The sequence below is a fragment of the Lithobates pipiens genome, unplaced genomic scaffold, assembly GCF_037356315.1.
Source record: "Lithobates pipiens isolate NorthernLeopardFrog02 unplaced genomic scaffold, aLitPip1_a1.2 Scaffold_8, whole genome shotgun sequence".
NCBI lineage: Eukaryota > Metazoa > Chordata > Amphibia > Anura > Ranidae > Lithobates > Lithobates pipiens.
Genome location: NW_027507903.1, coordinates 347,711,725 through 347,738,407, shown reverse-complemented (window position 1 = coordinate 347,738,407; position 26,683 = coordinate 347,711,725). Strand labels below are relative to the sequence as shown.

The 26,683-nt window shown below is 44.7% G+C and overlaps 1 protein-coding gene across 3 annotated transcripts in view; it reads left to right on the top strand.

Moving 5' to 3' along the window:
• The window catches only part of P4HA2 (prolyl 4-hydroxylase subunit alpha 2), a 190,094-nt gene that overhangs the window by 97,536 nt on the left and 65,875 nt on the right, over positions 1 to 26,683 (top strand). For all 3 annotated transcript variants that reach the window (XM_077473270.1, XM_077473271.1, XM_077473272.1), the window contains exons 7-8: positions 14,387 to 14,586; positions 18,539 to 18,715. In XM_077473270.1, the coding sequence (XP_077329396.1) occupies positions 14,387 to 14,586; positions 18,539 to 18,715 (377 nt within the window). The remainder of the gene's footprint in view (positions 1 to 14,386; positions 14,587 to 18,538; positions 18,716 to 26,683) is intronic.

Genomic DNA, 26,683 nt, shown 5'->3' with positions numbered 1-26,683 from the left:
AGCTCCATCTAGTGGTGACCGATCAGATAACTACAGGAGTAGAACAGTAAGCCACAAAGGACATCTAGTGGTTACTAGGTAAAATTACAATCCTAGAAACTTATAAAACAAAAACTAGATTCCCCATAAGTGCACATAATGTAAATGGTTAATAACTGGGATAAAAAAATCACATAATGAAGGTAATAAAAACTCCAATAAAAAGCATCCAAGGAATAAACAGGAAGAAATAGAACCAGGCTGATCGCTATAATCAATTCAACCACAATAAAGACAGAAAAGAGGGGGGAAAATCCAAGGATAAAAAAACGGGCTAATAATTAGAGATAAAACAGTTGAGATCGTATTCAACGTTATGACCTAAAGGAGTTAATGTATGTATTTTTATTGTATTTTTATGTCCTTCTTTATGTTTTGAACATGCTCTCCTAATCTCTTCCAGAGTTCCCTTTCCGTTCTGCCGATATACGGGATTTGGCAAGGGCATTCTAATAAATACACCACCCCCTCAGTCCGACATGATATAAAGTCCTCTATTGGATATTCTTTCGTGGTCACTCCAGAAATAAAACTAGATTTATTTTTCTTAATTTCATTGGCATGGTGGCAAGTATAAAATTTTTTGCAAGGATAATATCCTTTTCCCTCAAAAAGGGAAAAATTCTTCCTGGTGGGAGGATCAAGTACATTTCGTGCTAGGCGGTCTCTGAGGGTAGGAGCCCTCTGATAAGTGAATCTAGGCTTTTGAGGAAGAATAGCACTAAGATGGCGGCCTGCCATAATAATATCTCAGTATTTATTAACTATTCTCTTAATTTGTTTATGTTGGACATTGAAATCCATCACAAGGAATAGTGTATTATTATTTTCTGTATTGCTATCTTGTATCAGTTTCTCTCTGTCCAACACCACCACATCTCCGATTCTTTCACTGATAATTTCCGGACAATAGCCTTTTTGCACAAATCTCTCTCCAATAGCCTCCGCATGATTCATAAACGTTTCTTTTGTTTTACAATTTTGTCCTAATTGAATAAATTGTCCCTTTGGTATGTTATTTTGCCATGGTCCATAGTGACAACTATCAACAGGTAAAAAGTAGCTGTTTCTGTCCACGGATTTAAAGTAGGTCTGGGTGATAAATTTCCCTTCATCTTTCTTAATCGCTAGGTCTAGGAAATGGATTTCCTCATTACTTATCTCCCATGTCAACTTGATATTCTTCTCATTATCATTTAGGCCATACAAAAAATCAATAAGACCTTCTTTATCCCCACTCTAAACAATGACGATATCATCTATATAACATTTGAATGGTATGAGTTGTGTCGGAAATTTTTTTTATAGCGCCTCTTCCTCCCACTCTGCCATGTACAGGTTAGCTACACTTGGCGCAAACTTTGCGCCCATTGCGATGCCACAAACCTTTTTGAAATACAATTTCTCATACCAAAAGTAATTTGACTCTAAACTATACCTCAAGCAGTCCAAGAAAAAACCTCAGTTGTATGCATTTCAAATCGTTCAGGCTTCTCAGAGCCCACTTGGTAGCCTGGATGGCCTCTTCATGCTTAATAATCGTATAGAGTGACGTAACGTCAACAGTTGCCATATACACAGACTCTTCAGTCAGGGTAACGTCATTCAATAATTGGATGAGATGCTTGGTGTCTCGCAAATAGGATCTGGTTTTTGTCATGACTGGCTGTAAAAAACAGTCGATATATTCACCAATCCTCACACTAACAGATTTTATCCCATTAACAGTGGGTCTTCCTGGAAGTTTATTTTTATCCTTATGGCTCTTTGGTAATGTATAAATTACTGGGATTCTACATGTGTTTGGTAAGAGATATTTTTATTTTTTTTTGTTTATTTAAGTAAACCTTTTCGGACTCCCTTCTGTATCACTCTAGCAAGTTTTTCTCTTATATTTCATATAGGATTACTAGGCAGCTTCTGGTAGGTTTCTACATCACTCAACTGCCTATTCATTTCATTTTATAGGCTTCCTTAGATTGAATGACTATGGTGCCTCCTTTGTCCACCTGCCATATTACAATCTCTTTTCTCGCTTTCAATTTTTTGATCTCACTTTTTATATCTCCTGAGTCATAGGCCTTTTTTTCTTTTCAAATCCTCAAGGTCCTACAGGATAATTTTTTTGAAGAGTTCAATATTTCCATCTTTCGCCGGAGGGGGGTTGAAGAGATATTTGTTACGAAAATTGCTAAAAAAAGAATACCATTGGTATCAGGGACATTCATTCCCCTACCATCTCCTGGGTTACTTAACATATAATTGTTTATATGTAAATTTCTAGTAAATTTATTAATGTCCACATATGTATTAAATTTTGTTAAGATTCTTTTTGGGAGCAAATTTTAATCCCTTATCCGACACTTTTATTTCATCCTTTGTTAATTCAACCCCACTAATATTTATGATCCCCTCACCTACTATTCTCTTTTTCGTTTTGTTTTTTGACCCCTGCTTGGCATCCTCTTCTCGTATTTAGTATCTTCCGGTTCTTTTCTCTATTGATCTCCTTGAGGTTCTTCTCTAGTGATCCTCTCTTTCTCGATCCCGCAATGTTTCATGGTGCGTCCCCTCCCCTCTTTTTTCGTATTTCTTCCTGATTTGGGATCTGGGTACGTCTGATCTCCCTCCTTTCCCGTTCCGAGTGGTAGCATCTTGGAGACTCCCCATGTCTTCTCTCTAAAAAAACAGTAAGGAGTTCATTCACGTCTAAAACCTTCTTGTTGGTACCGTGGGGAGCATGGAGATTCTCCCCTTTTCCTTTTGCCTTCTTAGTTGTTCAAACCTATTGTGCACAGGGGCATTATAATAGTTGTTATATGATGGTCTATCGGTTCTCTCATAATGATGGTATCTATTATCTCCTCTCATTCTATCATCTCTTCTTGTTTCACCTGGGTGATAGTCATTCCTCCATGGAGGTGTGGGAGATCTTCTCCTTCTATATGGAGATTGATAATAAGGCCTTGTTTGGTAATTAGAGTTATTGTTTTGCCCATTATTTTTCCAGAACGTTTTTTTCCAGTTATTGTTACTGTTCCATCTCTATTTTTGATTCGGGATATTATATGAATTATAGTTCCCTTGTATGTTAGACATAGGTATAGGTCCTCGATTCTTAGCTCCATTTTGATTCTCAATTATTCTTTCTCAGGGGAACTATTATTTGATTTTGAGTACCTGTCACAGTCCATCTGAGTACCTGTCACCACCCTTCAGAGTCCCGAATACCTGTCATCAGCGTACCCGAGTACCTGTCATCAGCGTACCCGAGTACCTGTCATCAGCGTACCCGAGTACCTGTCATCAGCGTACCCGAGTACCTGTCACCAGCCCATCAGAGTAACCGAGTACCTGTCACCAGCCCATCAGAGTAACCGAGTACCTGTCACCAGCCCATCAGAGTACCCGAGTACCTGTCACCAGCCCATCAGAGTACCCGAGTACCTGTCACCAGCCCATCAGAGTACCCGAGAACCTGTCTGCAGCCCATGCCTCATAGAATATACATTGGTGTGTTTTTGCTTTCCAAAATTGGGGTCATTTTGTGGGTAATTCCACTGTCCTGGTGCTCAAGGACCTTCAAAATTGTGATAGGTAGGAATGAAATGGGATGTGTAATTTATGCTCCTAGAACGCCTGAAGGTACTATTTCAATGTTGGGCCTCTGTATGTGGCCAGGCTGTGTAAAAGTCTCACATGTGGTATCGCCATACTTGGGAAGAGTAGCAGAACGTATTTTGGGGTGTATGCTATTTGTTAGAAATATCTTATAAATTGCCAATTTTGTGTAAAAAAAAAAGTTCTTTTTTTTTCCCCCCCACATTTTCCAAAAACTTCTGGAAAGAAATTAACCGTTCAAAAGACTCAACGTGCTTCATAGAATATAAGTTGGGGTGTGTGCTTTCCAAAATTGGGTAATTTGTGGGTAATTCCATTATCCTGGTGCTCCAGGGCCTTCAAAATTGTAATTGGTGTGTAATTTATGTTCATAAAGCACCTGAAGGTGCTACTTTAATGTTGGGCCTCTGTATGTGGCCAGGCTGTGTAAAAGTCTCACACATGTGGTATTGCCATACTTGGGAAAAGTATCAGAATGTATTTTGGGGTGAAATTTGTTGTATGCATATGCTGCGTGTGGTTAAAAAAAGAAAACCTGATAATATGAAAATTTTTTGTTTTTAAAGAAAATAAAAATAGTTTTATGACATTTATATAAAAATATATATATATAGAAATTTTTATCTTGACTGCGACATTATGGCGGACACATCGGACATTTTTGGGACCATTGTCCTTTATACAGCAATCAGTGCTATACAAATGCACTGATTCCTGTGTAAATTACACTGGCAGTAAAGGGGTTAACCACTAGGTGGCAGTATGGGGGTTAAGTGTGTCCTAGGGGCCTGTTGCTAACTGTGGGGGATGTGGCTGTGTTTTACAGATCACTGCTCCAATCACAGGGAGAAGAGATCAGTGTCACTGTTGCTAGGCAGAACAGGGAGATGCTTATTTACTTTAGCATCACCCCGTTCTTCCTCTCCGTGAGGAGATCGCGGGTATCCCCACGGCGATCGAGTCCGCGGGACCCGTGACTGGACTCGTGGAGATTCCCGCGGGCACATGAGCGCAAGGCCGGCGGCGCGTGAGCCTCCGCCGCCTCTTAATGGACAACGTACAGGTATGTGATTTGTTTTGCCTGTACATGCCCTTCTGCCGACGTATATCGGTGTGAGGCGGTCGGAAAGCGGTTAAAGTGGTTGTAAACCCTCAGAGTCAACTTAATCTTAGCAGATAGTAGATAACACAGGCAGCTAATCGCTGCCTGTGAAAGTGCACTTCTGTAGTTTCAATGTAAATCGTCTTTTTATCGTCGATGACGACACAAGTCAATCAAGTCCAACTTATGTGTGTGATCATATGTCAGTATTACATTGTATATCCCTGTATGCTGCAGTTGTTCGGGTGCTTATCTAATAGTTTTTTTGAAACTATCGATGCCCCCTGCTGAGACCACTGCCTGTGGAAGGGAATTCCACATCCTTGCCGCTGTTACAGTAAAGAACCCTCTACGCAGTTTAAGGTTAAGCCTCTTTTCTTCTAATTTTAATGAGTTGTCTTGTTAAACTCCCTTCCCTGAAAAGTTTTATCCATATTGTGGGGTCACCAGTATGGTATTTGTAAATTTGAAATTCTACCCCCTCTCAAGCGTCTCTTCTCCAGAGAGAATAAGTTTAGTTCTCGCAATTTTTCTTCATAACTAATGTCCTCCAGACCCTTTATTAGCTTTGTTGCCCTTTTTTGTACTCGCTCCATTTCCAGTACGTCCCTCCTGGGGACTGGTGCCCAGAACTCGACAGCATACTCCAGGTGCAGGCGGACAAGAGTCTTGTAGAGTGGGGGAATTATCCCTTTATCCCTGGAGTTAATTACTTTTTTAATGCATGCCAATATTCTGTTTGCTTTGTTAGCAGGAGCTTGGCATTGCATGCCATTGCTGAGCCTATTATCTACTAGGACCCCCTGGTCCTTTTCCATCCTAGATTCCCCCAGAGGTTCTCCCCCTAGTGTAAAGATTGCATTCATATTTTTGTCACCCAAATGCATTTTTTTACATTTTTCTACATCTAAACCTCATTTGCCAAGTAGTCGCCCACCCCATTAATTTGTTCAGATCTTCTTGCAAGGTTTCCACATCCTGCAAAGAAGTTATTGGCCTGCTTCGCTTAGGATTTTCTGCAAATACAGAGATTGAGCTGTTTGCCCCATCCTCCAAGTTGTTTATGAACAAATTTAAATAGGATTGGTCCCAGCACAGGGTCCCCACCCCTGACCACTCTGAGTATTCCCCATTTATCACCACCCTCTGAACTCGCCCTTGTAGCCAGTTTTCAATCCATGTACTCACCCTATGGTCCATGCCAACGGACCTTACTTGGCACAGTAAAGGTTATGGGGTACTGTGTCATATGCTTTTGCAAAATCCAGATACACCATGTCTGCGGGCCTTCCTTTATCTAGATGGCAACTCACCTCCTCATAGGAGGTTAATAGATTGGTTTGGCAAGAACGATTCTTCATGAATTCATGCTGATTACCGCAAATGGTACAGTTTTCATTACTAAAATCTTGTATATAGCCCCTTATCATCCCCTCCAAGAGCTTGCATACTATTGATGTTGGGCTAACTGGTCTGTAATTCCCAGGAATATATTTGGGGCCCTTTTTAAATATTGGTGCTACATTGGCTTCTCTCCAATCCAATTGCAGTCAGTAGACTGTCAGTAAAAATTAGGAACAATGGTCTGCCAATTACTTGACTGAGTTCCCTAAGTACCCTCGGGTCCAAGTCTAATTCTAATTCTGTCCTCTGTTGGCCATGAGGGTGCTTCCTGTGTTATGTCACGAGGATGGACACTGCAGTTTTGGTTACTAAAGCCCCCCGGTTCCCTCGTGAAGACTGAGGAGAAGAATAAATTCAAGACCTTCGCCATCTCCTACCATGCTCACTTTCAGGACTGCTCCAGAGCCTCTCCCATCCTCTGAAACTCCCTGCCCCGGTATTTCTGATCAGCCCCTAACCTGTTCACCTTTAGGAGATCCCTGAAAACTCACTTATTCAGGGAAGCCTATCCCACACCCACAACTTTCCCCAAGCCACCCTATCAAATCATTCCACGCATCTATTTCCTTCCCCCCCCCCTTTAGAATGTAAGCTCTAGGAGCAGGGCTCTCCTGTCCCTTCTGTATTGAACTGTATACAACTGTACTGTAATTGTGCTGTTCCTCCTCTACATTGCAAAGCGCTGCATAAACTGTTGGCGCTCTATAAATCATGTATAATAATAATCTCCCCATCCTTTGTAACCAAATGTTCGTGCTCATTCTTTATGGGGCCAGTATGGTCTGTTCTTCTCCTTCTTTTACTGTTTACATACCAGGGGCGTAACTATAGGGGGTGCAGCAGTGGCGACCGCAACTGGGCCCTGTGATGCAGGGGGCCCATGCAGCCCCCTCTACATATGGCCGACAGCAGCATAGACAGCTAGGGGTACCAGTGCACCATGCACACGGGTGGCTGGAGGTGGAGGGTGACTAGCAGAGCTCCATGCTCGACTATCGCACTGGCTGCTCTTTAGTTGTGCATTCCCCGCATGACCTGTGTCCTCAGCCGGCTCCTCAGAGTACCCCTCTTCTGCTCCATGCATTGCCGCTCAGTCCGATGTCTGTTCTCCCCAGCCAGAGTCCCGCCCCCCCTGAGTCCGGCCCACACTGCACTGCATAATTCTCCCGGGTAAACAAACTTTATGCACACAGATGCAGTGCAGCCCTATGAGAACCGACTCCCCGGAGGACACTGCAGGCTTGTCTGCCAGCCCCCCTCCTCCCCATCATACACAGATGATGAAAGGTCTTTCTGGGAGATATGCTGATCGCCCGTCCAGCACACTGGATGGAGCCCAAGCCAACATGGATGAGTGCGCGGCCTACAGCTTGGTCATGGTGAGTGAGAGGACCCCATCCTCCACACACCATTACATAACCCCTCCATCTCCCCCTGGGGACAGGGACCCCTTCTCACGTGGGGACAGGGACCCCCACCTCCCCTGGGGACAGGGACCCCTTCTCACCTGGGGGCAGTAACTTCATCTGCCCTGGAGAAAAGGACCTCATCTCTTCTGGGGACGGGGACCCCATCCTGCCTAGGGACAGTCCCCCAATGGGGCACCTAAAAATAAAAAAAATAAAAATACTGATACCAGTGGTGGAACTACAGGGCTCACAAAGGTCATACCTGTGACCACGCCCTGGAGTTCCACCGCCGGATCTCGGAGGGAAGGGCCCTGGCTGGGGTTCAGGGGGGCCCTTCATGGTTTCTTGCATCGGGGCCCTGAAGGTTCTAGTTACGCCACTGTTACATACGTAAAATATTTCTTGGGATTTTTTTAACTCTCTCACGCTACGTGTCTTTCGTGCTCTATCTTAGCTGCCCTAATTGCACCCTTACATTTCTTGTTGCATTCTTTATAAAGTTTGAATGCCAATGATGATCCCTCAACCTTTCAAGGCATTCTCTTTTGCTTTTATATGCATTTTTACATTGGCATTAAGCCATCGAGGCTTAAATTTATCACCCAATGGGATGCACTGGGCCAGGGCCGGACTGGCCTACCGAGATAACAGGAAATTTCCCAGTGGGCCGGCTGCCTGGCTGCCCCTGGGGCCGCTGTGAGGACAGCAGCGCTTGAAAAAAATATGGCTGTGGGGCCAGGCCGACATGAAACTGCGCAGGCGCCAGCGCTGTTCCCGAAGCTAGCTGTGCTCAGGCCGAGCCCGAACACACTTGGCAATTTTCGGAAAGGTGGGTGCATGCACAGTGACACGATGGCGCTGAGTGGTGCCATTTTTAAAAGTAAAGCAGCGCTCAGTGAAATCTCTCTTCTGATAGCGTGTGCCCCTTCCTACATCCCCCCCGCAGCCTCTGACCTCCTGAATACCCCCTCCTCCCGCAGCCTCTGGCCTCCTGAACACCCCCCCGCAGCCTCTGACCTCCTGAATGCCCCCCCGCCCCCGCATCCTCTGATCTCCTGCCCCCCCCCCGCATCCTCTGATCTCCTGCCCCCCCGCATCCTCTGATCTCCTGCCCCCCCCGCATCCTCTGATCTCCTGCCCCCCCCGCATCCTCTGATCTCCTGCCCCCCCCGCATCCTCTGACCTCCTGCCCCCCCCGCATCCTCTGACCTCCTGCCCCCCCCGCATCCTCTGACCTCCTGCCCCCCCCGCATCCTCTGACCTCCTGTCCCCCCCACCCTCTGACCTCCTGTCCCCCCCGCATCCTCTGACCTCCTGTCCCCCCTCCACAGCCTCTGACCTCCCGTATGCTCCGCGCAGCCTCTGACCTCCTGTCCACCCCCCGCAGCCTCTGACCTCCTGTCTGCCCCCCCTGCAGCCTCTGCCCTCCCGTACACCCCACGCAGCCTCTGCCCTCCCGTACACCCCACGCAGCCTCTGCCCTCCCGTACACCCCCCGCAGCCTCTGCCCTCCCGTACACCCCCCGCAGCCTCTGCCCTCCCGTCCACCCCCCCGCAGCCTCTGACCTCCTGTCCACCCCCCGCAGCCTCTGACCTCCTGTCCGCCCCCCCCGCAGCCTCTGACCTCCTGTCCGCCCCCCGCAGCCTCTGACCTCCTGTCCGCCCCCCCCGCAGCCGCTGACCTTCTGTCCACCCCCCACCCCCCCGCAGCCTCTGACCTCCTGTCCGCCCCCCCGCAGCCTCTGACCTCCTGTCCGCCCCCCCGCAGCCTCTGACCTCCTGTCCGCCCCCCCGCAGCCTCTGACCTCCTGTCCGCCCCCCCCGCAGCCTCTGACCTCCTGTCCGCCCCCCCGCAGCCTCTGACCTCCTGTCCGCCCCCCCCGCAGCCTCTGACCTCCTGTCCGCCCCCCCCACAGCCTCTGACCTCCTGTCCGCCCCCCCCCCCACAGCCTCTGACCTCCTGTCCGCCCCCCCGCAGCCGCTGACCTCCTGTCCGCCCCCCCCCCACAGCCTCTGACCTCCTGTCCGCCCCCCCCCACAGCCTCTGACCTCCTGTCCGCCCCCCCCCCCACAGCCTCTGACCTCCTGTCCGCCCCCCCTCCCACAGTCTCTGACCTCCTGTCCACCCCCCGCAGCCGCCGACCTTCTGTCCGCCCCCCCCGCAGCCGCCGACCTTCTGTCCGCCCCCCCCCCCCGCACACGCCGACCTCCTGTCCGCCCCCCCTGCAGCCGCCGACCTCCTGTCCGCCCCCCCTGCAGCCGCCGACCTCCTGTCCGCCCCCACTGCAGCCGCTGACCTTCTGTCCGCCCCTACTGCAGCCGCTGAACTTCTGTCCGCCCCCACTGCAGCCGCTGACCTCCTGTCCGCCCGCCCTGTAGCCGCTGACCTCCTGTCCGCCCGCCCTGTAGCCTCTGACCTCCTGTCCGCCTGCCCTGTAGCCTCTGACCTCCTGTCCGCCCGCCCTGTAGCCTCTGACCTCCTTTCCGCCTGCCCTGTAGTCTCTGACCTCCTGTCCGCCCGCCCTGTAGCCTCTGACCTCCTGTCCGCCCGCCCTGTAGCCTCTGACCTCCTGTCCGCCCGCCCTGTTGCCCCTGACCTCCTGTCGCCCCCCCCCTGCAGCCTCTGACCTCCTGTCGCCCCCCCCTGCAGCCTCTGACCTCCTGCCCCCCTGCAGCATCTGACCTCCTGCCCTCCCCTGCAGCCTCTGACCTCCTGCCCTCCCCTGCAGCCTCTGACCTCCTGCCCTCCCCTGCAGCCTCTGACCTCCATCCCTCCCCTGCAGCCTCTGACCTCCTGCCCTCCCCTGCAGCCTCTGACCTCCTGCCCTCCCCTGCAGCCTCTGACCTCCTGCCCTCCCCTGCAGCCTCTGACCTCCTGCCCTCCTCCCCTGCAGCCTCTGACCTCCTGCCCTCCTCCCCTGCAGCCTCTGACCTCCTGCCCTCCCCTGCAGCCTCTGACCTCCTGTACCCCCCCTCTGCAGCCTCTGACCTCCTGTCCCCCCCCCCCCTCTGCAGCCTCTGACCTCCCCTTTCGTCCCCTCGGCAGCCTCTGACCTCCCCTGGAGAGGAGTCAAGAGTGGGAGTGCTGCCAGGATGGGGTTCATGGGAGAAGTCAGACATGTATGGACTGTGGAGAGGAAACTATAGGATAAAACCAGAGCCACCGAGCTGAAGTCAACTGACTGAACCCTGCATGGTGTACCTGAGAGGAGGTTAGTTACAGCGTCACCAGGCCAGCCTAAAGGGGGGGGGGGGTCAATACAATTTATTAAGGGGGCACTGATATAAAGGTTTCCCCCTTGTATTATTAAACCCCCTTATCTTAGTGTTTTCTTTCTGCGGAAGGTCATCAGAGTCCTCCCCACATTCCCAGAGTTCCCCTTTACATCATAGTCTGCAGGATTCCACCTTACAGTGCAAGGGGGAACTCTGATGTAAAGGGCAATGCTGCAGACCCTGATGTAAGTGAGAACTCTGATGTAAAGGGGAATGCAGTGGACTCTGATATGTGGGGGTCTCTGGTCACCAGTGCCCCCCTTTTTATATCAGAGTTCTTGCTTAGATTGTAATCTACAATGTTCCCCTTTATGTTCCCTGGCACTGTAAAGGGGGAATCCTTCTGATATAAGGGGGAACTCTGTGCTGGGTTATATTAATCTGACCTTCATGTAAATGGAGAAATATGTTTTTTGACTTTTGTTTAAGTTAAACACATTGCTGATAGCTTTAGCTACATGTTTATAGTGTAAATATTGATATTTTGCGCTGAAAATTGCAATTTTTGGCACCTTTTTTTTTGCAGTGTCAGTATAAAATGTGACGGTAAATGCCATGATTTTTTGCCAGTAAACAATTGGTGCTGTTTGTAAAATTCCACGTCTCTCTTACCTATATATAATACACTCTTCAAATGTGCTTTAAAATGTAAGGTTTTCCCTTTTGTGAACAAGAAAATAATGATGTTATGACGTTGGGCTGGTATAATAATGCTATTGGGGCTGGTATGAAATTATTTCTAGGGCTGGCTTTTATTCCCAGTCCTGCCCTGGCTAATGCCCTTATTTAATATGCTCTTAACCACTTTCAGACCGGACCAATTTGCTGGTCAAAGACCAGACCACTTTTTGCGATTCGGCACTGCGTCGCTTTAACTGACAATTGCGCGGTCGTGCGACGTGGCTCCCAAACAAAATTAACGTCCTTTTTTTCCCACAAATAGAGCTTTCTTTTGGTGGTATTTGATCACCCCTGCGGTTTTTATTTTTTGCGCTATAAACAAAAATAGAGCGATAATTTTGAAAAAAACGCATTATTTTTTACTTTTTGTAATAATAAATATCCCCCAAAAATATATAAAAAAACATTTTTTTCCCTCAGTTTAGGCCGATACGTATTCTTCTACATATTTTTGGTAAAAAAAATCGCAATAAGCGATTATTGATTGGTTTGCGCAAAAGTTATAGCGTTTACAAAATAGGGATAGTTTTATAGCATTTTTATTAATAATTTTTTATTATTTTTTTTTTTACTAGTAATGGCGGCGATCTGCGATTTTTTTTTATTGTGACTGCGACATTGTGGGGGACCCATCGGACATTTTTGACACATTTTTGGGACCATTGTCATTTATACAGTAATCACTGCTATATAAATGCAGTGATTCCTGTGTAAATGACACTGGCAGTGAAAGGGTTAACCAGTGGGTGGCAGTGTAGGGGTTAAGTGTTCCTAGGGGTGTGTTACTAACTGTGGGGGGGTTGGGCTGTCATTTAGTGTACACTGATCTCTGCTCCAATCACATGGAGCAGAGATCAGCGTCACTAGTTGCTAGGCAGAATGGGAAAATGTTGTTTATACAGCATTTCCTCCATTCGGCCGCTCCGTGAGACGATCGCGGGGATGCCCGCGTCGATCGAGTCCGCGGGTCCCGCGACCGGACTCACGGGGGTCCCGACCAGCGCGGGAGCGCGCCGCCGGCGGCGCGCTCCCGATGGCACGGCGGCAACGAATATTGGACGTACATGTACGCCAATATGCCTGCCCGTGCCATTCTGTCGACGTACATCGTCGTGCGCTGGTCGGGATGTGGTTAAAGTGAACCCATCTCTCCTCCGTGTTCTTTGTTCCTAAGATTTTATCCCAATTTATATCTTCTAGCAAGGTTCATAGTTTAAGAAAGTTGGCTCTTTTGAAATTCAGTCTTTGTATTTCCCTTATGTTTCCTATTTGTGTAATTTTATACTGAAGCCAAATTACATGTGATCACGGTTTCCTAAATTACCCCATATTTCCACATCCATGATCAGGTCTGTATTATTGGTAATCAGTAGATTTATTTCTAATTGGTGGGTCTACCATCTGACCCATAAAATTGTCCTGCAAGACATTTAGGAACTGGTGAGCCTTAGACGAATGCTTGGTTCCCTCCGCCCAGTCTATGTCTGTATAATTAAAATCCCCCATTATGTAAACCCTTCCCATCCTTGCTGCTAATCCAAATTGTGATAGGAGGTCTGCCTCACCCTCCTATAGCATACTCCCAGTATTATTTTCCCCTTAGCTTCATCGCTTTGGAGCTCTACCCATAAGAATTCCACCTCCTTCCTAGCTCTGTTAGTGATGTAATCTCTCACATTTACTTGTACATTATTCTTGATATACAGGCATACCCCCCCAGCCTTTTACCCTCTCTATCCCTGTGATAAAGGGTAGACCCTTGAATAGTAGCCAGCCAATAATGAAATTCCCACAAAATCCAAATACTCCTCATACAACAATATCTCTAGTTCACCCATCGTGTCCGTCAGGCTCATGGCATTGGTGAACTTGCCACGTAGTTTAGACTAGTTGCATACTGTCCTTTTATTCAGTTTTCCGAGATTGCAACTAGGTCTTGATACTATACTTTTTTGGGCTTATGTGTTTTACTCAACCTACCACTAATGCCCCCAATACTTTTTCTCTACCTCTGGAACCCTCTAACTTTTTGGTCATCTTTACTTCCAGCACATCTGCACCCTCCTCATTTAGGTGCAGTGTGTCCCTTTTTATAGTACTTTGCCCGACTGAGAGGTTGGCCCAGTCCTCCAAGAACCCAAACCCCAGGGTTTTATAATGGGACAGCGGGAAATCTGATACTAACTGATGCTGGGGGGAACTGACTAACTGCCACAGACATCACCAGTGACATTATTGCAGTGATCAGTGATAATATTATACACCACCATTGTACTAATGACACTGGCTGGGAAGGGGTTAACATCTGGGGTGATCAAGGGGTTAAATGTGTGCCTAACTATGTGTAAAGTGTACTGCTCTTACTAATAGATCTCTTAGTTTCTCATCCCTGCAGGGATGAGAAACAAGGCGATCATTCCCTCTGTACAGAGCTCTGTGTTGACTGTTAAAACAGAGCTCTGGGCTGTGATTGTGCACACCTGATCAGCAGGTCGCTGCCATGAATCCTCGGCTGGGACTTGCTGACAGGCTCACAGCAGGTGCTGGTGGAGGGGGGCGCCCTAAACCTGTAAAATAGGCAGCGACGTATGGGTACATTCGTTTGCCTGTGCATTTCGCCCATCCACAGTACATTGCAGGCGGCAGCTCCACAAGTGGTTAGAAACCACCAAACAAAAGCTCTACCTGTCTCCAAAAAATTATAAAATCTTTTAGGGACACTATTGTATGACCAAGCACTGAAAATTGAAACATGGCCTAAGAGGAAGGGGATGTAACGTGCTGGTATTGAGGTATTTTTTATTATAAAACATTTCTATTTATTATAAAATTGTTTCCATTTTTTTTATTCTAGATCCAAACCATGACCGAGCTGGTACGAACCTCAGATATTTTGAAAAGATGCTAGAAAAAGAGAGAAGTGAAGAGAAAGTAAACAAGACATTGGACACTGAGCCACAAAACTCACGCCCTGATGTCTACACCAGGCCCCTAGATTATCTGCCTGAACGTGAGACCTACGAAGCTCTGTGCCGTGGAGAGGGAGTGAGAATGGTAACTGAGACAGTAGCTTGTAAAAATTATTGCCTTATGTTCTTAGTTTATGCATTTAGTTATGGGTATATAAAAAAAAAATGTTGTAACCTTAAAAAAACTCTCATTAAAAATGCACAAATGTGCTTCTGGCAAAAAAATCAACAGCTTTTTTTGGGACTTGGATGTGCTGCCATTTGCCAGCGCATCCAAGGAGGGGTGGGAGTCTAGGCCCTGTGCAAAGTCTGAACCTAGTATCAAAATAACTGCATATGCCAAAAAAGTGTGTATCGTTTTATTGTTTAAAGGATTGAATGTTTTCTTTATCGTGAACAGTTGCAGGGTCTTTTTAAATTCATTGAGGGACACAGAAAGGTTGTTTTTTTTTTCTTAAAGAGGAAGTAAACCCTGATGAGTTTACTTCCTCTTTTTTTCCCTGCAAAGGTAAAGCATAATGGACTACTATGCATCGCATAGTAGCCCATTATGTGTCACTTACCTGACACAGGAGCCAGCGAAGTCGCCGCTGTCCCCTGTCGTCCGCCGCATCCATCTTGCTTGTGGCGTCTCGCAGCTCCGCCGAATGACAGCGGCGAAGCCGCGATGACGTCACTCCCGCGCATGCGCACGGGAGTGGCGTCTCGCAGCCCCGCCGCTGTCATTCGGCAAAGCCGCGGTGACGTCACTCCTGCGCATGCGCACGGGAGTCGACAAATGCGGCAGCTCCATTCTTGGAACTGCCGCGTTTAGTGCGCCTGCGCGCCGCTGTCTACGGCGCATGCGCCGTAGACAGCGGTGCCCGTTTTCGGGCAAATATCTCCTAAACCATATAGGTTTAGGAGATATTTCTTGGACCTACAGGTAAGCCTTAATCTAGGCTTACCTGTAGGTCAAAGTGGTTTGTAAGGGTTTACTTCCTCTTTAAAGAGAACATGCAGTTGACAATAAGGATAGCCACAACATTTGGCCAGTAAAGTAACAGATAACTAGTTGTGCAACAACACATAATCGAGTCTGGCTAGTATCGGGGTCCAGAAGGAGGGTCAGCAAAAAAAAAACCAATCGGTTAATCAGCCAAACAGTCAAACCATGAGTGGTTATCCATCAGCTGTACACTTAATACATGAGGAGGCCCCAGTCCGGAAGATTGTCCTGTATAGGTTAGGTAGAAGGCATAATTTAAAATTTTGGGTTCATTTAGAAGTAGTCTGGTTAGGTAGCACAATGCTTTTGAAAAACTCAATGGTATCAGTTGTTGAGCATCGATGATTAACATTTGGATCAATGACTCCCAAACCTTAAAATAAACCTGGGTTTCTTTATTTAGAGAAGCCACTTCATGCAGAATGCTTTTCTGGAAATTCTGACACAGGTGTATTTATAAGGCCAAACATTGCCCATTCCTGCGATAAAGACAGGTGCAAGTAGTGTAATGCACAACTGCTACCCAAAATTGCATGATCTTGGGGCAAGGCCAGCACGCATGGTATAAGTCTTAAAATAATTGTAAAGGGAACCTTTTCATTTATTTTTTAAATAACAAACATTGTATACTTAACTGCAATGGTTTTGCACAGAGCAGCCCTGATGCTCCTATTCTTAGGTCCCCCGGTGGCACTCCTGCTTTTTTTTTTCTTCAGTCAAGACTCTCCCCTGCATCAAGAATTTCCGTTTTGCATGTTCATTTTAGGTCAGAAAATTAATAGATAGTGAAGCCATAGTCAGGATGACATCCCTGGACACTTCTAAACACAAGTCAGCAATGGCAATATAATTGTGTGTATGTGTGTGTATATATAAATACACACATATTATTATATATATATTATTATGTTATATATATATATATGTGTGTGTATGTGTGTGTATTTGTATATGTGTGTGTAATCTCACAAAAAGTGAGTGCACCCCTCACATTTTTGTAAATAAATATTTTATTATATCTTTTCATGTGACAACACTGAAGAAATGACACTTTGCTACAATGTAAAGTAGTGATAGTACAGCTTGTATGACAGTGTCAATTTGCTGTCCCCTCAAAATAACTCAACACACAGCCATTAATGTCTAAACCACTGGCAACAAAAGTGAGTACACTCCTAAGTGACACTTTTCAAATTGGGCCCAATTTTGTCATTTTTCCCTTCCTGGTGTCATGTGACTCATTAGTGTTACAATGTCTTAGGTGTGAATGGGGAGCAGGGGTGTTAAATTTGGTGTTATCGGTCTCGATCTCACTCTCAATCTCACTCTCATACTGGTCACTTGAAGTTCAACATGGCACCTCATGGCAAAGAACTCTTCGAGTATCTGAAAAAAAAGATTGTTGCTCTACATAAAGATGGCCTAGGCTATAAGAAGATTGCCAAGACCCTGAAACTGAGCTGCAGCACAGTGGCCAAGACATACAGTGGTTTAACAGGACAGGTTCCACTCAGAACAGGCCTTGCCATAATCGACCAAAGAAGTTGCTCAGCATCATATCCAGAGGTTGTCTTTGGGAAATAGACGTATGCATGCTGCAAGCATTGCTACAAAGGTTGAATGTTGTGGGGGGTCAGCCTGTCAGTGCTCAGACCATGCACCGTATACTGGATCAAATTGGTCTGGGACAACAGCCATGCAGTAGGAAGCCTCTTCTAAATATGATGCACAAGAAAGCCTGCAAACAGTTTGCTGAAGACAAGCAGACTAAGGACATGGATTACTGGAACCATGTCCTGTGGTCTGATGAGACCAAGATAAACTTATTTGGTTCAGATGGTGTCAAGCGTGTGTGGCGGCAACCAGGTGAGGAGTACAAAGACAAGTGTGTCTTGCTTAAAGTCAAGCATGGTATAGTGGGAGTGTCATGGTCTGGGGCTGCATGAGTGCTGCCGGCACTGGGGAGCTACAGCTCATTGAGGGAACCATGAATGCCAACATGTACTGTGACATACTGAAGCAGAGCATGATCCCCTCCTTTTGGACACTGGGCCGCAGGGCAGTATTCCAACATAATGACCCCAAACACACCTCGCAGATGACCACTGCCTTGCTAAAGAAGAGAAGGGTAAAGGTGATGGACTGGCCAAGCATGTCTCCAGACCCTGTGAGCATCTGTGGGGCATCCTTAAATGGAAGGTGAAGGAGCGCGAGTCCTGTGATGTCATCATGGAGGAGTGGAAGAGTACTCCATTGGCAACCTGTGAAGCTCTGGTGAACTCCATGCCCAAGAGGGTTAAGGCAGTGCTGGAAAATAATGGTGGCCACACAAAATATTGACACTTGGGGCTCAATTAGGTCATTTTCACTTAGGAGCGTACTCACTTTTGTTGTCAGTGGTTTAGGTATTAATGGATGTGTGTTGCGTTATTTCGAGAGGACAGCAAATTTGCACTGTTATACAAACTGTACACTCACTACTTCAGTGTTTTCACGTGAAAAGTTATATAATAAAATATTTACAAAAATGTGGTGTGTATGTAAGTGTGGGGTGTACTCCCTTTTTGTGAGATACTGGGGGTTATTTACTAAAGGCAAATCCACTTTGCACTGCAAGTGCACTTGAAAGTGCACTTGGTAGTGCAGTCGCTCTAAATCTAAGAGGTAGATCTGAAATGAGGGGAAGCTCTGCTGATTTTATCATCCAATCGCGTGCAAGCTAAAATGCTGTTTTTTATTTTTTATTTTCCTTGCATGTCCCTCTCGGATCTACAGCGACTTTACTTCCAGGTGCACTTCCAGGGCACTTTCAAGTGCACTTGCAGTGCAAAGTGGATTTTCCTTTAGTAAATAACACTGTGTGTGTATATGTGTGTATGTATATATATATGTATGTATGTATGTGTGTGTGTGTGTGTGTGTGTATATATATATATATATATATATATATATATATATATATATATAATATATATATATTATTTTATTATTAATTGTAATAATTATCATTGTTAGATTGTACCTGTATAACTTTATTTTTATTTTTTAGACTCCGAGAAGGCAGAAGAGGCTTTTCTGTCGGTATCATGATGGAAACCGAAACCCAGTATTGCTCTTGAGTCCTGTTAAAGAGGAAGATGAGTGGGATAGTCCTCGCATTGTCCGATATCTTGATGTTTTAACCAGTGAAGAGATTAATCGAATTAAAGAGCTGGCAAAGCCCAAAGTAAGGAAATCTTATGCATCTTCTATAATGCGGGTTTATGCAGAGAAGGGTGTGACTATGGTGCGGGTGCACAGACATTCTGGGATTGGATGCACACTGGCTAAATGCTTAGCGTGTAAGTAGCCTTAGGTTTTCTGCTTGCAGAAATGATCATGGACATCTTATCCCTTACATTCCAAGAAAGTATAGCTACAAAATAATGTCAAAAAATGCATACACACAAATGGAACACATGGTGTTTAATTGGTGAATATATAGCTTTATCCCATACCGAAAAAACCAAACTGTTGCTGTAACTGCTTATAAAGTGTTAGCTGGAGTTCAGCTTCAATTTCTCAGTGTATCTAAAATCTGTTAGGACATCTTAACCATCCCAGTTTAACAATGCTGCTGTCCAAAGGGGATTCTGTGCTCTTTCGTTCAGAGTGTAGGCACACTAATACAGGGGTGTTACTGGCCAGATCACCAGGTGAAAACGGGGAGGGGGAGACTAAAAGAAAACAAATGCATCCACCATATCTAATGATTGGTAGACTGTAGTATATTACAACTTTGGTTTAATACTCAAGCTCTTTGATTTAGTACTCTTGATACTGAAAATTAAAAACTTAAGTACCTTTTGATGAGCCGTGTGTGTGTGTGTGTGTGTGTGTGTGTGTGTGTATGTATGTATGTATGTATGTATGTGTATATATATATATATATATAATGTCTTACTCCTTTACCTTGGCCACTTTATCTCTAAAAATCTCTGGGGTTGGCTGTCAGTTTGACATATACTGGTGTCTGCTGCAGAAGCACCAACAACGGGTTCTGTGTAAATCGCCTGCATAGCACTAGTTATTGGCCAATAATTGCCAGTATTTCTAATATTTTGATAGACAATTCACAAAATTTATATAAGATAAATGTCTATTTATACAAAGCATAGCTGACTGGTTTCTCTTTTACATAAATAGTAATTTCCTGACATCTAGTGGACAGATCATAGAATTGTAGAATTGCAGGCTACCAGTTCACGGTTGATGGGTTTACTTCCATAGTAATCATGATGAACAGAATGCCACTGATACATTTTTTTTCCAGCTAACTTTGATTTGCTGATTTCTCAAATGCTTAAGTTCCGGTAAGCTTGGCAGTGTAATTGTATAATATTTAGAGGTTTAACTACGAGTACACAGTACAGTATAAATTCTTCTCACTCCAAAACATTACAATCAGTATATAGGGACTTCCCTCCTTTTGAAAGGAAGGATAGGAGCTGTATTCCAGAACTAACACCGTGCAGTATAAAGGGCAATGCTAATGGGAATTATACAGAGAAGGACCAGATAGAGGTTGTTGTAACACAGTGTTCATATGTAATCTGCTTATTAACCCTTACCCTTAATAAAATGCTGCGCTATCCAAATGATATCATGTGACCACCACACACAATACTGATAATGTTATCTTTAATCAAATATTATATTAAAATCACTATAGCTATATTGCAATCCTATGTGATTATATCTTGTGACAACATGTGTGACTCTATATAAAATGCATCCACATAAAATATATAAACCGTATTAGAGTGTTTAAATATTCCACAGATAAATATGGTGCATTAAACTGCTCTTGTGCAAAATATTCTATGCATTAATGTGCCCGCAACATAAAGTCCATTCCTATTTAATCCATTCTTCTGATTCTTATTAAAGATGATAAAACAACAAGTGCTTGTGTCCACTCTTGTGCTCCTCTTTGGTATATGCGCTCACCTTAGAGCATGTGACCTCGCACCTAAGCTTGGTCAGTACACACTTTTTAAACCACCTCTGGGTTTAATGTCTGCACTCAGATCATTGGCTGGTTGCTATTCATATAAAATGCAACAGAGGAAACTGGATAGTGTGATAGTTTTCATATATTTATTAAAAGATAATAATCTTCCCTGTGGTAGGGTACTCACATTTCATGGGCGCTACAGTGCACCATTCTATACAAGTCAGGGGGAATTCTCCCTGAGGAAGATACGTCATTTCCGGGTACCGACACGCGTTGGGGAGGGGACAGGACGTTGTGTGAGACGGCAGAGCATTCTCAGCAAAGGAAGGGATACATTGGCTCAGCACTTTTAATGACTTGTATAGAGTGGTGCACTGTAGCAATGTGAAATTTGAGTACCCTACCATAGGGAAGATTGTTATCTTTTAATGAATATATGAAAACAGTATTACACTATCCAGTTTCCTCTGTTTTATTTTAAATGGATAAACATGCAAGCAATCAGCCAAGGATCTGAGAGCAGACATTAAACCCAGAGGTGGTTTAAAAAGCGAGCTCTGACCAAGCTTAGGTGCGAGGTCACATGCTCTAAGGTGAGCGCATAAACCAAAGGGGAGCACAAGAGTGGACTTGAGCACTTGTTGTTTTATCATCTTTAATAAGAATCAGAAGAAGGGATTAAATGGGAATGGACTTTATGTTGCGGGCGCATTAACCGCTTCCTGACCAGCACACGCCGATATATAAGTCAGCAGAATGGCACTGGTGGGCAAAAGGGCGTCCCCTTTAAGAAGCGGCACTGCGGTGTGCGCTGCCAGCAGCGTGCGTTGCGTTCTCCATGACCGCAGGTCCCGTGGACTCTATCTCCGCCGGGTGCCAGCGATCGTGTCACAGAGAGGTAGAACGGGGAGATGCTTTTGTAAACATAGCATTTCCCCGTTCTGCCTAGCAACAGGACAGAGATCACTGCTCTGACATCGAGAGCAGTGATCGCTGTCACGTGTGTTGTAGCCCCTCCCCCCCAGTTAGACTCACTCCCCATGACACACTTCACCCCTTCATCGCCCCCTAGTGATTAACCCCTTCACTGCCAGTGTCATTTACACAGTAATCGGTGCATTTTTATGGCACTGATCGCTGTATAAATGACAATAGTCAAAAATGTCCGATGTGTCCGCCATAATGTCACAGTCCCAATAAATTCGCAGATCACCGCCATTACTGTGTGTGATGGTCGCATGATTTAGTTTGGGTAGTGCAGAATTTTATTAGATTATTCATTGGGTCGGCACAAGCATATGGGACGTGATCAGTGCTAGCAGCTGTCCTTAATATCAGTGTGGATTTTCACATGGTAGCTCGCAAGAATTTGCTTGTTTTTTAGACGGCTTTAAAATGCTTGCATGACTTGCAGTAATACAGTAATCCCACAATGACCTTTTTTATTTTTCAGTCTTTTGTATCCAGTGGTTTTGTATGTAGAAATCTTTGACTGCATCTATTGTCTGATTTTGTTTTACTTTGTGCTCTGTGTTCACATCGGAATCCACTTCTGGCAGAGGTTGAACAGCTTGGAGTCATGTTGGCGTTCCAGGCAAACTCCCTTAGCGTGATAGCAACAGACAGACTGTACAAACTTGGCTCATTTTGGGCTTGGTCCATGTTCCTAAAGTTGAAAAAAAAATAAAAAATCAGCCTGTGACAATAAAGGACCAATGATCCATCTATAGCAGGAGTCTCCAAACTTTCTAAACAAAGGGCCAGTTTACTGGCCTTTAGACTCTCTAGGGGGGCCGGATTGTGGTCAGTGGGAGTAGAAATTATCCTGGTGTAAGCGGGAGTAAACAATGCATCTTTGGTATTAGGGGAGAAATACCACTCCATTGTTGGTCAATAGGAGGAATAGTGCCCCATTGCTGGTGTCAGTGGGAGAAATTGTGCCCCATTGTCAGTGGGAGAAATTGTGCCCTATTGTCAGTGGGAGAAATTGTGCCCCATTGTCAGTGGGAGAAATTGTGCCCCATTGTCAGTGGGAGAAATTGTGCCCCATTGTCAGTGGGAGAAATTGTGCCCCATTGTCAGTGGGAGAAATTGTGCCCCATTGTCAGTGGGAGGAATAGTGCCCCATTGTCAGTGGGAGGAATAGTGCCCCATTGTCAGTGGGAGGAATAGTGCCCCATTGTCAGTGGGAGGAATAGTGCCCCAATATTGGGGTCAGTGGCAAGAATAGTGCCCAAGTGTTGGTATCAATGGGAGGAATAGTGTCCCAAAGCTGGTGTCAACGAGACGAGTAGTGCCCCATTGGTTTCAATGGGAGAAGTGGTGTATTTTGTCAGTAGCACAAATTATTCCCAATTATTGGTGTCAATGGGAGGAATAGTGCCCCAACATTGTCAATGGAAGGAATAGTGCCCATTGGTGTCAATGGGAAGAAATAGTGCCCATTGTCAGTAGCAGGAATTATGCCCCATTGTTGCTGTCGGTGGGAGGAATAGTGCCCCAAAGGCTAGATAAAGGCAAGCAATGGGCTGCAGTTTGCAGACCACTTGGCTATAGGGATCAGTAAAGATCTAGGATTAAACATGTTGCCATGATGAAAGTTAAGTGAGTGTAGTTTATACACTTTCTAACTGAAAGTGGATATTTTTTTCCCACGTAGGCCATACCAAGAATGCCTGTTAGTCTGCATTACCATTGTGAGTCTTCAATGTGGTACAGAAAGTATACCAGCTAACATGCTGTTTACCACACAAAAATGTACTGCTATTATGTCTTGTGGTTACTGGAATATTATAGCTTATGTATTTATAAGAATAAAAAATAGTGTAGCGCTTCAATACTAAGTGTAATCAACACAAATTCTGTGAAGATAATAATAGCAAAACAGAGATCACACAGAACAAAATGCCTAGAAATCAAAGTCCAACATAAAACAATCATTCAACTGTGTTGATGGCGTAGAAGTGACCAATCCGTCACCTGGAAGGACAATGATGTACTGGACGAATGAGTTCATGCGGGTAAACTTGATTGTAAGCATCAAAATAAAAATAAAAAGTGAATAAATACTTCTTACCGGAACGGTTGGACTCACACAGTCATATGACGGTTGAGTCTAGAAGGCTTGGGGTCACACTCTGGGACCAAAGACTGTAAGGAGAGAGGTCAGTTGGGCTGGTGGAGAAACTCCTGACGGCTGTAGGCTCGAAGGTGGATCCTTTCAAATGAAAACCTCAAGGTTCAGGTGGTCCGGCCCAGACGCAGCTCTTTGTACCAATACTCCTGCCTCCCCCGAATGGGGAGGGGGGTGTTTGTAAAATTTTACACCAAAGCAATGAAAAGGAGAAAAAAGAAAAAAAGGCTCCACATGGTGCGGGTCAAACAATATAAAAAGTTGATTTATTAAAGTCAAAAAGATAATAAATTGACTTAGTGATCACATAAAAAGCAAAATAAACTAAAAGCAATGTGGGGTGCCAACAGCTCGCCCGACGCGTTTCGACATATGTGTCTTCAACTGGGGCATGTTGGAACCCACCACATTGCTAACAAATATATAGAAAATGAGGAAGAGGTCACGCCTAACAAGAGGCGGGGCATCCAATCTCAAACAGTCTCTTAAAGCTACAGTGTACAATTTGATCAAACCAAAGACTACCAATTCAGACACTATAAGCAAATACAAATAACATCCAAAAATGTCATTCATGCAGACTGTTAAATAAGTATTAATGGCAATAAAATTTAAAATTAAAAATACATAAAAAGTAAGTCACCATACTCACTCGAGAGTGGCACTAAATAAACTGCATTGTTCACAGCCTAATCGGATGTATAGATACAGCATAATTCAATTCGATTGTGAAACATATGCAGAGAACACATCAAGTACTAATACATAAAAATCAGACCTGCGTTGTTAGTTATACATTAAATATATTAGACCTTTACCAAAAGCTACCAGTTTGCATTTAGATTATTCACAGCCTCATCAGACTTGTGAGTTGCAATCCCAATGTACACACAAAGCACATATAGAAAAAACATCCAATTCTAACACATACTATCAGACCTGCACTATCAATTGTACAGCGACTACACTATACTATCCCAAGGGCGGACTAGTTTGTCTGTATTATAACAAAAATAGAGCTGTAACATTCTCAATGATAGTGTTTAATAAAGATCTATCATAATGTGATTTGAATGTCTCTTACTTGTTGTACCAACAATCCATAACCTGGAAATGTGCATGAGTGCTCATGATGTTACTGCATACATAATGATCAGTTTCATACAGTTCAGATCAAATGAACTGAAGTGTCACAGAAATGACTGAACCAATCCCTCAATGTGTGTGTCATGTGACTGAATGTGGGAGTGGTTAGAAAAGACTCAAGTCTAAGAGTAGAGCCGTATATATCTAAATGTCATCAGGTAAAACCATAAGGAGGAGGTGTCCTACAAAGCATAGCACCAGCCCACTCATCATTATGCGTTCCACTCTGCGGGCCACATCAAACATCGTGAGCGCTCATAGATACACCGAGACGAGACAGGGCGTGCATACAAAAGCGTCAACGACTAGATGCTCATGTAAAAAAACAAAAACAGGAAGAGGGCGTGTAAACGTCACGCTGTGTATGTGTTCACAGCAATGTGGGAAAGGGGGAGGCATTTAGATCTGGCGCCAATTTGCACATGGAAAACGTCACACGCCGATAGGCGTGGACGATAGCAAAAGGACCAATCCGAAAGTCTGTCGTTCTGCGCATGCGCAGTGACTAATGACGTAATTACGTCATGTCATGCGCAGTGAAGGACCGAAGATGGATATCACAAGGCAATTGCGGGGAATATAAAGGACGTGTCAATGTCACGTCACGTCCAATGATAGAGCCCGGCGTAACCATGGCAGCCACAGACGCGTCATCGCATCTGAGGATGCCGCAGGTACAAAAATGCAAGTAAAGAAACAGAAAGAAAAAAACGGAATGTCGCTACATCATCTGAATGTGCATCTTACCCTGGGCATCTTTACCAAAAATAGCCAAAGGTTGTGTGAAATGAAAGAGATATGGAATAATCATATGGATCAGATATAATGCTTGCAAATTGCAAACATATTAACCTGAAAAATATATATATATTTTGAGGTATCTGAGACCAAAAAAAGGGCAATGAGATATGGTAGATACGACATAATTTCAACTCATGCCCAAAGTAAGGCTAAACTTAAAAATAAGAATGTAAGAGGCAATCCGTCCCAGATTCCACATGATCTAAAGAAGTGCATAATCAATGCACATATCCGGAATGTGAGAGGGATGTGGAAAGGAACCCGTCGCGCCTAATCTGGAAAAAACATAATAAATGTATATATCCAAAGTGTGAAAGGGAATCTGTCCCAGACTACGCATGATCTGGAAAAATGCATAATAAATGCATATATCCAGATTCTAATAGTAATCTGGGAGAGGAATATGTGAAGGGAAAAATATGAGGAGAACGCATAATACATGCATTGCATAGGGCGATGTGTCACAAAGAACACAAATTAAGTGATAAAATGAAAAGTGAAAAGTGAAGTGTCCAGTAGATGGACAGTAGGTGCGTTGGTGTGTAAAACCAAGAAAAGAAAAGTGAAAAAATGGATAGAAATAGAATCCTAGTGATCCGTGATGAGATAAATTAGGCCTGATTAATAAAGCTATTGATGTCCCAATCTGTGTTCATGCCGAAAGGGGTGTAGCACCTCAACTCATAAATCCAAAAAGTCTCGAGGCGCGAGACCCCCCTCAAGCATGAATCTCCTCTCCAGTTTGGGACAAATTTATCAATAATTTGAAAACAAGTGCCCGTAGGGTCTCTATTATGTTTTTCAAGGTAGTGTCTCGGAACGGGGTGTTTATCACACCCTTTTTTGATTTTGCTAAGATGTTCGTTGACTCGGATGGAGAAATTACGAATAGTACGGCCAACATATTGTTGGTTGCAAGGACAGGTAATCAAGTAAACAATGTACCTCGTGACACAAGTGGTAAAGTGTTTCATGAGGTATCTGCGTGCAGTGGATGAAGAAGTAAAGGAGTCACTTTTCCCCCTACCCAACTTATTATGTAAACAAACGTTGCATTTTCTGCAGGGAAAATAGCCCTTACTCTGGGGGAAGAATTGTATTGATTTAGGGATGTCTAT